General features: G+C 37.3%; 1 protein-coding gene across 3 annotated transcripts in view; it reads left to right on the forward strand.

Annotated features, from left to right (window-relative positions):
* Nucleotides 1-13253, forward strand: part of TRIM44 (tripartite motif containing 44) — a 96573-nt gene that overhangs the window by 5401 nt on the left and 77919 nt on the right. For all 3 annotated transcript variants that reach the window (XM_039867093.1, XM_039867077.1, XM_039867084.1), the window contains exon 2: nt 11463-11540. In XM_039867093.1, coding sequence (XP_039723027.1) covers nt 11463-11540 — 78 coding nt within the window. The remainder of the gene's footprint in view (nt 1-11462; nt 11541-13253) is intronic.

Genomic DNA, 13253 nt, shown 5'->3' on the forward strand with positions numbered 1-13253 from the left:
GTGGTTCAGTTAGTGTTATTTGTTAGTATAGAATAAGACAAAAGCTATAAGACTTAAGATAAAGGAAATGGCTTGGTGTCAGTTGGAGCCACCCCAAGGGTCCTATGGAAAGTTTATATGAAGCTTGCAGTTCTGGGATTCCTCATCTCAGTTTACCTTTCACAATATACCTTTTAAATCTGTCATAAGTCTTAGAAGTATGCAGTGAAGACAAACTGGGCACTAGCTTTTATGAAGTTTACCCTTTAGCTGGGGAGAAGGATAGGTAGAGTTATTTCAGATTGTACCATGTACTATGACAATAATATGTCGTAGGAATGAAAGAGTGAGTAGTGTTGCAGGAGAGGATTATTTTTGATAAGGTAGTCATAGAAGGCAACTGAGCATATGACATTTGGGCAGAGACCTGAATTATGAGCTCTTGCAAAGATCTAGAAACCCTCCTATTGTGTTAACCTAGTTTAGTGCTGCTTGTGCAAAGTCCAGTGATTCATAGCAGAGACGATTGGTTAGATTTGTACAGATCTTCATAAAGGGAGTAGTTGGCTCTTGAGATGAGAGGAATAACAATTCTAGCAATTGTAATGTGCTGTTAGCGCAGGTGAAAATACTACTCTATGGAGGGAATATGAGTTTATGGGAATCACTTTTACAACAGCTCAGTTTTTCAGAGGATTCAACATTCATGGTGATGGAGATTCACCAGAGAAAGCCCTACAGGGCTTCTGTGGGGTTAAGTGGAGAGGAAAAGCCATCTAATTGTGTCCTGTTAAGGGGGTGAACTCTTTCCACAATCTTCATTATGAAAATTGTACTTGATAACTTAAGAATTAAGAGAAAGTCTAGGAGAAGAGTGGTTAAGGCAGAAAGAGTGGTGACTGCACAGGCTTTAAGGTAGAGGTGAACTTGGAGTGTTGAAGGATAGCAAAAAAGTCATGGATAGAGTGGAGTAAAAGGAGTAGGAAGTGAGGTCAGCAAAGTAAATAGTGTGTTTGTCACATCAGTGCTACATTTTTAAATCACCCTTGGAGGGGTATTCTTTAGAAAATAACTGTGATTGGCCCTACCCCAGCCAATTAAATCAAATCTCTGGGGATGGTTAAGTATATTTTGTAAAATTTCCTTCTATTGGGATTTGTGTTGTGTTCATCTCATGATTAGTCTAGAGTTATTGGTTCGAGGGAGGAAAACCACAGACATAAGGGTACATACTATCAAGGTGACTTATTACTGTTGATATCTGGGAGACCAGGGATCTGGGAGACAGAGAACGGCAAGTTCTCTGGCGTTTATGTCTCTGACTGTTGTTCATGCTTTCGCTTAAAGTTACCCTTCAGTCTGGAATGACCAGCTCAGTTTCATGCTCCTGTTGGTTGTTTTAATATCCAGAGCCAGGGGCTAAACTTGTTGTGTGGCGGAAAGGATGCTCAGAAGAGGGGACAAAGTATAGAGAGAGAATGGATAGAACAAAAACTTTAGTCTGGATATGTGGGATAGAGATGAGAGTGGGGTGAAAAACAGAACTCTGGCCCTGGGAAACTTAAATCCTGTGTAAAATGTGTGTGTGTGTGTGAGAGAGAGAGAGAGAGAGAGAATGAGAGAGAGAGAGAGAGAGAGAGAGTAGAGAGAGAGAGAGAGAGAGAGAGAGAGATTGTAATAGGGATCAATCCAACATGGTATCGGGGGAAAAAATCAATATTGATGCCATTTTCAGATGCTGAAAATGAATAAAAGAAAAAACAAGCAGACAAAATCCTCCAAATATACTAAAAGACTCAATCCATAATTTATGGCAAATAACCATATGGGCAGTGACTCTGATGTACATTATAATGTGCTAGATTATTCTTGTTGAGTATTTAGTTATAAAACTCACTTTCAAATGTGTTTAGCTAGTTTTTGATCAAACAGCAGAGTAATCTGCTTTTAACTTAAATAGAATATTAGAGAAAACATTTATTATAATATGTTCAAACTATAGCATATAGTTTGCTTTAATGTCAAAGACTGATATTTTAAGTTAATTATATTTCTCTGAATAATTTTGGAGTACTTATGGTGAGCTGTGTGACCTATTGAGAAGAATAAAGAATGGTTCCTGACATCAGGAAGCTTATAGTCTAATAGGAAAGATAGTCTTTACTTGTGCTTTTGTGTGTGTGTTAGAAGAGAAGTACAAGCAAGATTTCTCGGAGGAGGTGGTGTTCGAGGTGGGCTTTCAAAGAAGGATAGGATTTTATCAGGTAGATACAGACTGTTAGGTAACCCTTCTCTGTGTTCCCATAGCACCAGCTGTGCACCATTATTATAGCACTAAATATAGTATACTACCAATGTTATTTCTTTATATGTCTGTATCCTGAGTGGATTATAAAATCTACTAGTTAGGACTGTATGCTGTTATTCATCTTTGTATCCTTAGCACCTAGCACAGTGCCTGTTGGATAGTAGACATACATGAAATATTTGTTAACTTTATGATATGAAGTATAATAGTCTCATCTAGTTTCAGAGCATCAATGAAGAACTTGAGACAATATTACATACTGATTTAGTATATCAGTGATTACATTAAGTTCAACTGCATCTAAAATAATGAAATAATTTGGAAAAATCAAAAGTAACAGCTAATCAAAACAAGATAGGTATTGCTTTCTCTCTTGTGTGAAAGAAGTCTGGATGTAGGCAGTTTAAGGCTGGTATGGAAGAACCATGATGTTATCAAGAATCTAGGTTCTTTCCAGCTCCACTCTGTCATCCATAGGGTGTAATCCTAGTCACGGACTGCTGGAGATCTAGCCAGCACATTTGAGTTCAAGACAACAGGCGTAGGAAAGTGAAGAAGGGCACACACCTCTATTTTGAGAGAATCCTCCAGAAATTGCACACATTGCTACTTGTGCTTCTTTGGCCAGAATTCAGTACCATGGCCTCATCTAGTTGCAGGGGAGGCTGGGAAATAGTTTTTTTTCCCCAGATACAATGTATCTAGCTAGCTAAAGGTGAGGTCTGTTACTAAGGAAAAATGGGAGAATGAATATGAAAAGACCAAGCAGTCTTGCAAAGTCTTTGCAATCTATGGATTTGAGTCCTGGCTCTGTTACTTATTGGCTGTGTCATGTTGGATAATTCACTCAGCCTCTTTGAGTCTTGATTTCCTCATCTGTAACATGAGTATAATAATTGTTTCTCCTCATTGGATTATCGTGAGGAACAAACAAGATCATACATGTAAAGAGCTTAGCACAATGCCTGGGATATAATAAGCCTTCAGCAATTGGCTCTTATTCTTATTACTGTTATAAAGCCATCTGAGGTTCTATTCTGAGTTCAATGCCAGACCAGTTAGTCTGGCAGCAGTAGAAGTTCTGGATACCAAGTTTCTTTGGGTGAAAACTATTCAGCCCCCTCTCCTTCTGCTCCTTCTGCCTGCTCTATTCTGGTGGGTAGATAGGCTGGTGAAAAACTTGTCTTCAGAGAAGAGGCTCCTGTATATTTCAGTGTCCTGCTGGTGCCTTCTGCACTAGCTAACCAAAACACAGCTGGTAGGTCTAATTTTAGGTTCATAAGTCTTGCTTGTTGTCCTCTTTAGATTCTGTTTTACATTCTTAACTGTGGGAAGTTTTCATAGAAGCAGAAGGGATGCAGGGCTGTCTGGTTAGAAAAGAGCCTCCATTTTCTTTCCAGTAGGCAATCGTGGGGAGAGATGTTAATAGGCATCCCTGTTGTTCTCCCCTCTGTACTTTGGGTCTGTGTGAACCCTGGCTGGGTAAAAGTTGTGTTGAGCGGTAGACTCTGACTTCATGTGTATGAAAAATGAAAATGCTAACCTTCAACTGAGGTTATAAAACTAAGAATCTAGGAACTCTTGTCTGCTGTTGAATTTTGAGGTTCTTTCCAGAGATCGGAATAGTAATAGTAATAGTTGTTGAGTAATTTTAGGTCAGGTGCTTTTCATTCATTTTTTTCATTTGATCTCAATACAACTTCCACAATAAGCTATGTATTATGATTCTCAGATGAAGAAACTGATACCCAGGGAGGTTGCACTTTGCAGAAGGTCACCTATCTAATAAGAGGAAGGACTAGGTCTGACTCCAAAGTACATGTTCTTTCCACCATCCCATTTTGCCTCTATTCTTACTTAATTTTCCCCACTTATGTTTAACCTTTCAAAGTTGTACACATACTCTCCTGATGTTTACTATCTATATGAAGATATTTAATTGATACATATTTTCTGAATATTCTAAAACTATTCTTTCCCTTTTACTTGACGTTTTCTTCCTGTATATTTTACATAGTATTTTGCTTAGTAACACATCGTTTTGTTCATTTTTTTCCATTCAGAACTTCTCTAGGTCAGTACTTGATACTTAGTAGTTAGTCGCTCAATATATTGTTATTTAGTTAATAATAACAATAATAATGATAACTAAAATTTATTGAGAATTTATAGACCGGATTCTGTATTATAAATTTCATATTATTTCATTAAATTTTTACAATTCTTTGAAGTTGAGAAATATATAAATTTTTTAATTAAATAAATATTGTAAATATTAAATTTATAAAAATATTTTTATATATTATTTTAAGTTAGTAGCGTAATATATATTTTTTTACTTTGATCTGTTTGTTCAATCAGGTAGAGTAATTTGGGGAGTAGGAAATTTAACAATAAACAATTCTAAATCTCTAGTCTCATTGTATGAGCAAAACAGGCATAAGCAAGTTAAACAGTGAATAATATTTCAAATAAAGATAAGTATTATGAATAATAAACTAGTTTAAAGAGAGAGAGAGTGACTGGGATGGGAGAATGAGGGAGGCTGTTTAAGAAACTGAAAGGACTTTTTTGAGAAAGTGACCCGAGTATAGTTAGAGCCAGTGATGGCAAGATCTGGGGGCATAGTGGTCCAGGTGGAGGGAATAGTGAATGTAGAGGCTCTGAGATGGAACAGACTTACTGAGGGATAAAAAGGATGGCCGGAATGTAATGAGTAAGGGTGGGAGCAGGGAGGAGTAGTAGATAAGGTCACATTACCAAGTAGGCCATAATAAGGATTTTGGATTTTATTTTGAGTAGCCATAGACTTTATGCAAGGGAATAAGTGATTTATGTTATTAAAATTTCACCCCTATTCCTTTGTGGAGAATGGACTGTACGGTAGCTGGAGTGGGAGCAGTAATGTTGCTTGGACTAGGGAGTAGTGGAGATAGTGATGAGTAATTGAATATGGCATATGTTTTAGAGTTAGATCTAAAAAGACTTGGTGATGGGTTTTCTTGGGCCCCAAAATGATTTTGGATCTGAGCAACTATATAAAGATAGTTGCTTAACATAGTGGATTTAAAGTTGGAATATCAGATAATGTGAAAAAGGTGGTAAAGAATTTTTGTACATGGCATGGTGATAAAATTTAGTTCTCTATCCTTTTGACAAGGCTTTGCTTTCTGATTTGATTCCTTAGGAGTAATCTTATCCATTCTATCTTCCACTCCTTTTTCCACTGTTTCCATTGCTTTTCCCAAACAAAACCTGTTTGTAAAAATGACAAAGTTGAGTTGATTTTTTTTAAAGCGTGGTACCAACACAAGGCCAGTGAGACGGGAAAAAAATAAAATACACAGCCAGTATTCTTTCTGAACTCAGCATCTTCTGATTCTTTGTAATGTAGAATTCAATACTTAGGAGCCAGTTGAGGATATTTAAGTGACTTATATTTACATTTCTACTGACACAGGACTTTTCTTTTGGTGCACCTTGGTTATTGGCATTAGACTAAACTGACTCCTATAAAAGTACAGAGACTGGTTGTAAAGAAATAGTTCTTGTCATGATGCCATTTTGACCTTCCACATTCCATCTTTGTTTTTAACCCTTGTCCATTTTTCAAAGGATGTTTACATCAGAATGAACTATATTATTCCTATATTTTGGAGTAAATGGATGGAAATGTGTCTATGAGATATTGTGAACCTCTCTGAAGAAAGATACTTCAACTTTCTTGGTGTTGAAATACAAGGACCCTTAGAGGTAAACAAACAAACAAACAAACACTTTCAGAGAGAGTTGCTTCCAGAGACAGCAACTTCAAATGTCTACAGGGACCAGAAAGGTAATGTAAATGAGAGAAGCAAGCCAGAGTAACTCTGGCAGACTGGAGAGAGCTTGCCTTGCCTAAAGTGGGTAGCTGCTTCTCAACTTCAGCCAGTTGCTGCTAGGTGGGAATGGGAGGGAGCCCAATACAATCATACCTTTCAGATTTTCAAAAGAAGCTAGAAATCTTTATTGTTATATCTTCTGATTTTTAAATTAGCATCTAATTTAAGAATTCCCAGTGTGCTGTGTGGGACAACACTCTCAAAGCCTAAAAGTTCTGTAGACTGCCTGCCAAAAATTTGTAGGTTCTGGTTTGTCCCATTTTCTTCATTTACAATTTGAGAAACAACTGAGTTGTATAAAATGACTTTTCGAAGCTCACACAGCAGTTAGTAGCAGAACTAGGAATGGAACCTGGGTCTCTTTTCTCTGTGCAATTCTCTTTAAACTATAGGAAGCTTAAACTTTTTTGAGACTCTGAGGAAAGCAAATGTCTTTTTCTCTAGACAACTGCATGTACATTGTAAATCTTGCATATAGTTTTGGGGATTTCAAACTCACTGAGATCTACACATGAACACCAGGTAAAGTACTCTCTCTTTTACCTGCCGATTCATTTGTTTTCACTGCACACACAGGAAACAGTGTCCCAGTACTTACATTTAGGCAAACTCATGGAGAGAGGCACTCGAAGCAGAAGCCCTAGGTCTGTCTTCCCTTCCTCCTTCCTTTCTGTTCTGTATTCCAAATCTTAATTAGACAGTAGGACTACATGTAGGTAAGTCTAAGACTCTTCCTACTACAAACCCTGATACCAGTCCCTCCGTCTTTGCTTTTTCTAGTCTTTGACATGTATGTGTCACCCATAGAAAATCAGTTCTGTGTATTTTTTAAAAAAAATAAATGATATTTATAGTATGTATCATTTTGCAAGATTTTTTCTTTTAATTCAACATTATGTCTTTTATTCAGGTACAAACAGATCTACTTCATTCTCATTTGCTATTTTATACTCCATATTTTGTTAATTCCATAGTTTATCAATCCACTATTGATAGATGCTTAGGATGTTTCCAGTTTTTCACTACAAAGAGTGCTGCAATATATATTTTTGTGCGTGCCTCCTTGATACATGTGCTCGTGTTTCTCAAGAGGAGAGAGAATTGGACTTACTAGGCATGTGATTTCAGCGTGGCTTTATCATTTTATACCAGCAACATATGAAAGTCTGTAATTTCCCCAAAGCTCCACATCACTTGATGTTATCAAATCAAAACTTTTTTTTCAGTATGATGTATAAAATGATCTTAAGTAATTTGAGCTTTTTAAAAACATTTTTTCATGTGTTTATTAGCCATTTCACATTTCTATTATGTTCAAGTCCTTTGTTGGGATTTCTTTTGGGCGTGTCTTTTTCTTATTTATGGGAATCCGTAACGTATTTTTGTGTGTATTCTTGATACCAGCCTCTCTGTTGTATACGTTTTAATCTTTCATTTAGATCTTTCTGATCCTGGTTTTGTTATTAACTAGCTCTGTAATTTTGGGGATATTGTTTGACATCTACAGAACCATTTTTCTCCATTACGAAGTGAGAATACACTATTTTGTAGTTATTTTGTTACTGTGAAATGCCAGTGAAAGAGTGTATGAGCTCTGTGATTTTGCAGTTCTTCATTTGATTTCTACCAGCCATTTCCTCATCTGTAAAGTGGCTTTTTAGATTTATTCTGAAATGCCAGTGGAAAAGCATATGGAAGTGCTTTGGAGAGTAAAGAATAGCTTTAAATGTAAACCATTTTGTTTTTTCTTTGGCTTTATTATAACTCATCCCTAGGAGTTGGCTTTTGTGAAGCATCCCACATTTCCACAGATTGATTGAACTGAGGAGTGGGTGTTACAACATTGCACTTGTCTCTTTTTATTCTACACTCTCTTGGGGGAGGAAAGAGGTACATAAGATATGCTCACATTGAATTTCATGTTCTTGGAATGCACTGGGTGAGATGGAGGTGGAGAACAGCAGTATCAAGAGAAATTCACTTCTTCACCACTCACAGTGCTTGCACCAAGGACTGACATAGTAGAATCTGGCTGCTTATAGAACCAAATGTCTAGAAGGTTTGAATTATCCTGCCTTTTGTTATTATTCTGGTCCGCTTCTCAATTAGAACTCAGGTTTCAGAGACAGCTGTTCTGTTCTACCACAGTTAGGAAGTATAAAGGTATAGTCTCTTGTTCCTATTCCCTTTTGGCTGATGACTGCCCTATGCAAACAAATAATTTGATACTCGAATACCACCTTAGACCTAGAAAACCCTGTGCCCCTGCCCTATGTTCCATATTTTAAAGGGCCCTTCCTTTGGCCATGCCTATCCCCTTCTAGACTACTTTCCAAGTACTCAGGACCTAAGAATTACCTGATGAAATGTCCTGAACCTGCTTTTAAGGCCTGCAGAACCTCTTTCTAGTTCTTTCTCCCAAAGACAGATCAAGCTATTAGACCCCACCCCTGATGTCTGCTTTCCTAGGTTCTAGGGTGACTAAGGGCCACTGCTTGAGAGGGATGTTTTCAGAACCTAGGTGTACTAGCTTGAACTTCTGTGTATAAGGCCTCTTGAGGTGGTAAAAGAAAGGTAGATTGGGGGGCCAGGGTCTTCTATTTGTACTCTTGCCCAGTCCTGCAACTGTCAGGGGCAGGTCTGCCCAGAGGAGCCTCTCCATTCTGATTGCGAGGAGGTGGGATGGGCGAATTTCTTGGAGGGAGAGTCCCTGTGCCTCTCCCCTGTCTCTCTCATGGGTAGGCAGTGCTGCTGATGCTTTGTTACAAGGAAGAAGGATTCTGCTGACATGGTGTATTTTTATGAAAGAAGGCTAAGGGTTTCCTTATCTCTCCACACAAGGCGTATCTGCCTGCAAACAGGCTGTCTGCTTCTTAGGGATTCCTTCATCATTCTGTTTCCTTTCTGACTGTTTTAAGGCACAGTTTCATGAATTCCTTTCTATTCTCTAGAGCCAGAGGGAAAGTCATAATATATCAGGGTTCTTGTTGAAGAGCTTAAAATGGGCGCTGGCAGCTGGGTTGTGAGGAAAGGGAGCTTTCCAGGGACAAGTGACCTGCTTGTTCAGCCAATGAGAAGCAGGTTAGAGGAATGATATCAGGCTTTATTGTCTGATCATCTCGTAAAAGCAGGATTGTGTCTGGTGACTTAACCCTTTTTTAGGTACTTCGGGTCTCACCCACTCCCTGGTATGTGACCTCCAGGTTTCTTTTTCCAGTTGTCTGCTATGAGACCACAGAAGTTAAAGATTGAAATTGATGAAAATATTTCAAGAGTTGTAAACCTTTTAAAAATACAAATTATTAAAATTTAGAACCATAGAATGAGAATGCCAATGAAGATGTGTTACATCAGACTTTTACTGTGTAGACTTGGGAGAGAAAGGAGGTTAAAGAGAAAAAAGATTTAGCCTTTAGTCTATTTTAATCTATATGATGGAGTCTTACTAAGTACATATTTCCTGTTTTGGAGGAATTGAAATTGGTTTTGCAAATTTGGAAAATGTCACTGATTCTGAGGCCAATTTCAAGTAACATAGTCGTAGAATTTGTTTATATTGTACTTTACTCTCCCTTCACTAAAATGGTAATCATTTTATTTCTTCATGCTTCCTTTTTGTTACTGGTAAAATGAGGGTGATGATCCTACCCTATCTTGTAGAGGAGTTAAAATTAGAAAATAAACTAATTCATGTGATTCTAGATAGTGCTATACATGTATTATTAGGGCATTTATTTCTTAAGATTTCATGTTTATTCATTCATTTGTTCAGCAGACTTTTTCTTTTTTTTAAATTAAGTTTATTGGGGTAACATTGGTTAATACAGTTATATAATTTTCAGGTGTACATTATAATTTGACATCTATATATTCTATTGTGTGATTACCACCCAGAGTCCAGTTTCCTTCATCAGCAGGCTTTTTCAAATGCCTTCTTGATGCTAGGCACAGATACAGAGGTAAAAGATGTAATTCTTAACCCTTAAGGAATTTAAAACATTGTGAGGGAGACTGACAATAATAATAAAAATGTCTCATTTATTGTATTTACCCTATTATATGACCTATTATAAGCACCTTGACATGTATTATCTCATTTAATCTTATGACAACCCTATGAACTAGGTGCCATGTTTAGCTTCATATTACAGATAAAAAATCGAGGCACAGGGAGGCTAAGTGATTTGTCTAAGAAATGGGACTTGAATCCAGACAGTGTAGCTTTAGCATCTCTGCTCTAAATCTATACTGACCAATATAGTAGTCACTATATTGTGTACAGTTTTGGAGCAGTTGAAAAATGATTGGTCCAAATTGAATTGGGCTGTATGAAATACATACTAGATTTCAAAGACCTAGTATGAAAATGTAAAATACCCTCATGTTAAAACTACATGTTTCAGTGATCATATTTTAGATATACTAAGTAAAATATATTAAAGTTAATTTCACTTTATTTTTGTGGCTACTAGAAAACTTAGAATTACATATGTGACTTGCATTTATTGCTTACATTACATTTCTTTTGGACCGTGCTAATCTAAGTCATTACAATGCAATAACAACAATAATAGTAGAAGATGACATTTATAGAACATTTAACTGTGTGCCACATACTATGCTAATACCTTTACAAACACTATTTCAATTAAGCCTCATATTAACCCTGTTTATTAACCCCTTTTATAGAAGAGGAGAAGGTTTGAGAAAGTCCATGATTTGCCTGAGGTTAATCAACTAGTTATTGACAGACCCCAAATGTGAAACCTGTACTCAGGTTTTTTGACACAAACATATATGTTTGACTCAAAAACCTGTACTCAACCAGCATACTGTAATACTATTTCCAATTATATCTCAGGGCATTTTCTTTGTTTTTATTTTTATAAGGATATTTAATATTGCATACTTCTGTATTCGGTGTGTAGAAGTTCAATATAGAAATCTCTAGGTAATAAAATAGACATCCCAGAAGGAAATCTCTTTTACAGAGCCTTGGCCCTGAGTGAACACCGGCATAGTTGAGCCCTGTGATGAAGCAGTGAGTCAGCCTGTACTAATTGCATTTAATTTTCATTCCAGTAGTTCTTTCAGGTGACTGGGCAATGTATGTCCGAATCCTCTTTGTCAATAGAGAAGAGGATGAGGGGAAACACCGTTTTCCTTAGTTATTTAGTTCTCTTGGCTGAGAACAAGAAAAATTACTTTCTGTTTCATTGTCCTATGAAATGCTGTTCGTGTTCAGGAAAGCAACAAAATGCTGTCTAATGACCCCTGACTTTTCTTTTTTTTAGAGCAAAGATTCAGGCGGATTAAAGGCGGCTATGATAGAGTTGGTGGAAAGGTTAAAGTTCAAGAGCTCAGACCCTAAAGTAAGTATTGTTTTGGAATTTCGAGGGTATTGGTACTCCAAGTATGGGTATCCCTCACTTTTTGAGAGTTCACTTTACATCACTTTGCTTTTACAAAAGACCTGCCTTAATACCTGTTTTCACTAACTGAAAGAAATCCGAAGAAGATTTTCACTTTTATGAAGTAAAAAGAGCCTTCAGCCTTTGTTTTGCAGCGAGCTGTTATAGAGGCAGCACACACTCCTAGCAGCAAGAGTGGTCCCGCCAAGTTCTGTTCCCAAGAACTACACTCAGCATCAAAGCTTTGAGCTGTGTCTGTGAGCATTTGTGCTTTATCTCTATTTATTTTGTGCATCCATTAGCAAGGTGTGTCCTAAGGTACCAGAAAAGCCTAAAGGTGTTACACTTAGCGTAAAACTGGACATAATTAAACATATTTGGTATGATTTGGTAGGTTATTTTTTGGATCTGGAACACTCAGAAATTTTTCTATATAAATTAACGGTAATTGCTTCTTCACTTTACACCATTTCAGCTTGTGAAAGTTTTCATAGAAGTAGGGGAACCTGTATTTCATTCTTCTTGAGCTGAGTTCGAGGGATGTTAACGATCATCTATCTGAACACAGCATCAAGATCTAATTACGCCCACTCATCAAAAGCAGTGTTCTAATATGCCTAGAGATAAGTCATCTATTTTTTTCCTTTCTGTATTTTATGACTTACAACACATAATCATTAATTGTTTTCCCTGAACTGCAGACAAGTGCATTTTTAATCTTCCTTTACTGAGCCTCGGAGACCACTGTCCCCTGTCCATTAAATTCAGCCAAAGGCATCTGAGATACTGATCAGCTTAGTGCTGGGGACTAGAACAGGCTCCAGACCCATCCAGTGGGTGTTCAGCACTAGTATCTTATCTCTTCCCCATTTACAGGAGCCAGCTTCTACTGCAGGTGCTTTTGTCCTCACGGCCTGGAGTCTGGTCTGGGGAATGGTTTAAGCTTCTCAGCTTTCTTTGCAAGATGTTGGGAGCTATAGGATTGATATCTTAGGAGATGCCACACAGGGTGGGAGTGGACTAGGAACTGAACATGCCAGAGAGATTATGACTAACCCAGCCTCCCTTTTCCTACCCAGAAACTTACTGTGGTACCACCTGGTAGTGGTGTCAGCTGGCTCTGCCCGAGAGTCAAAGCCTCTCACAATTAAGTTGGAAAAGGAGCATGATTATTTGACTTTTTATATCTCCTTTTTTTCCCTTTCATTTAAAGTTCTTTGTAAGAGGAATAAGACTAGCATTTCTTGAGCATCTCCTGAGAGCCAGGCACCGTGCTAGGAGCCTTACATACTTAAAAAAAATTGTGGTAAAATATACATAATAAAATTTACCTTTACAACCATTTTTAAGTGTACAGTTTAGTGGCATTAAGTATATTCATGTTGTTGTGTAACCATCATCACCATCCATCTCTAGAACATATTCATTATCCCAAACTGAAATTCTGTACCTATTACACACTAATTCCTATTCCTACTTTTGCACACTTATGATTACTTCAGCAACCCAATGAAGTAGCTTATTTATATTATTTTTAAGGACACTGAGACTCAGAGAGATAGGGCCATTTGTCTCAAATCTAGTATAATTTAGTCTGGGATTCAAACTCTGACTCCAGTGCCTGTGCTTTTTTTTTTTTTTTAATATCATGCCGTAGACCAGCCCTAAGTCTCA

The sequence above is a fragment of the Pteropus medius genome, unplaced genomic scaffold (genome assembly GCF_902729225.1).
Source record: "Pteropus medius unplaced genomic scaffold, Ma_sr-lr_union100, whole genome shotgun sequence".
Classification (NCBI taxonomy): domain Eukaryota; kingdom Metazoa; phylum Chordata; class Mammalia; order Chiroptera; family Pteropodidae; genus Pteropus; species Pteropus medius.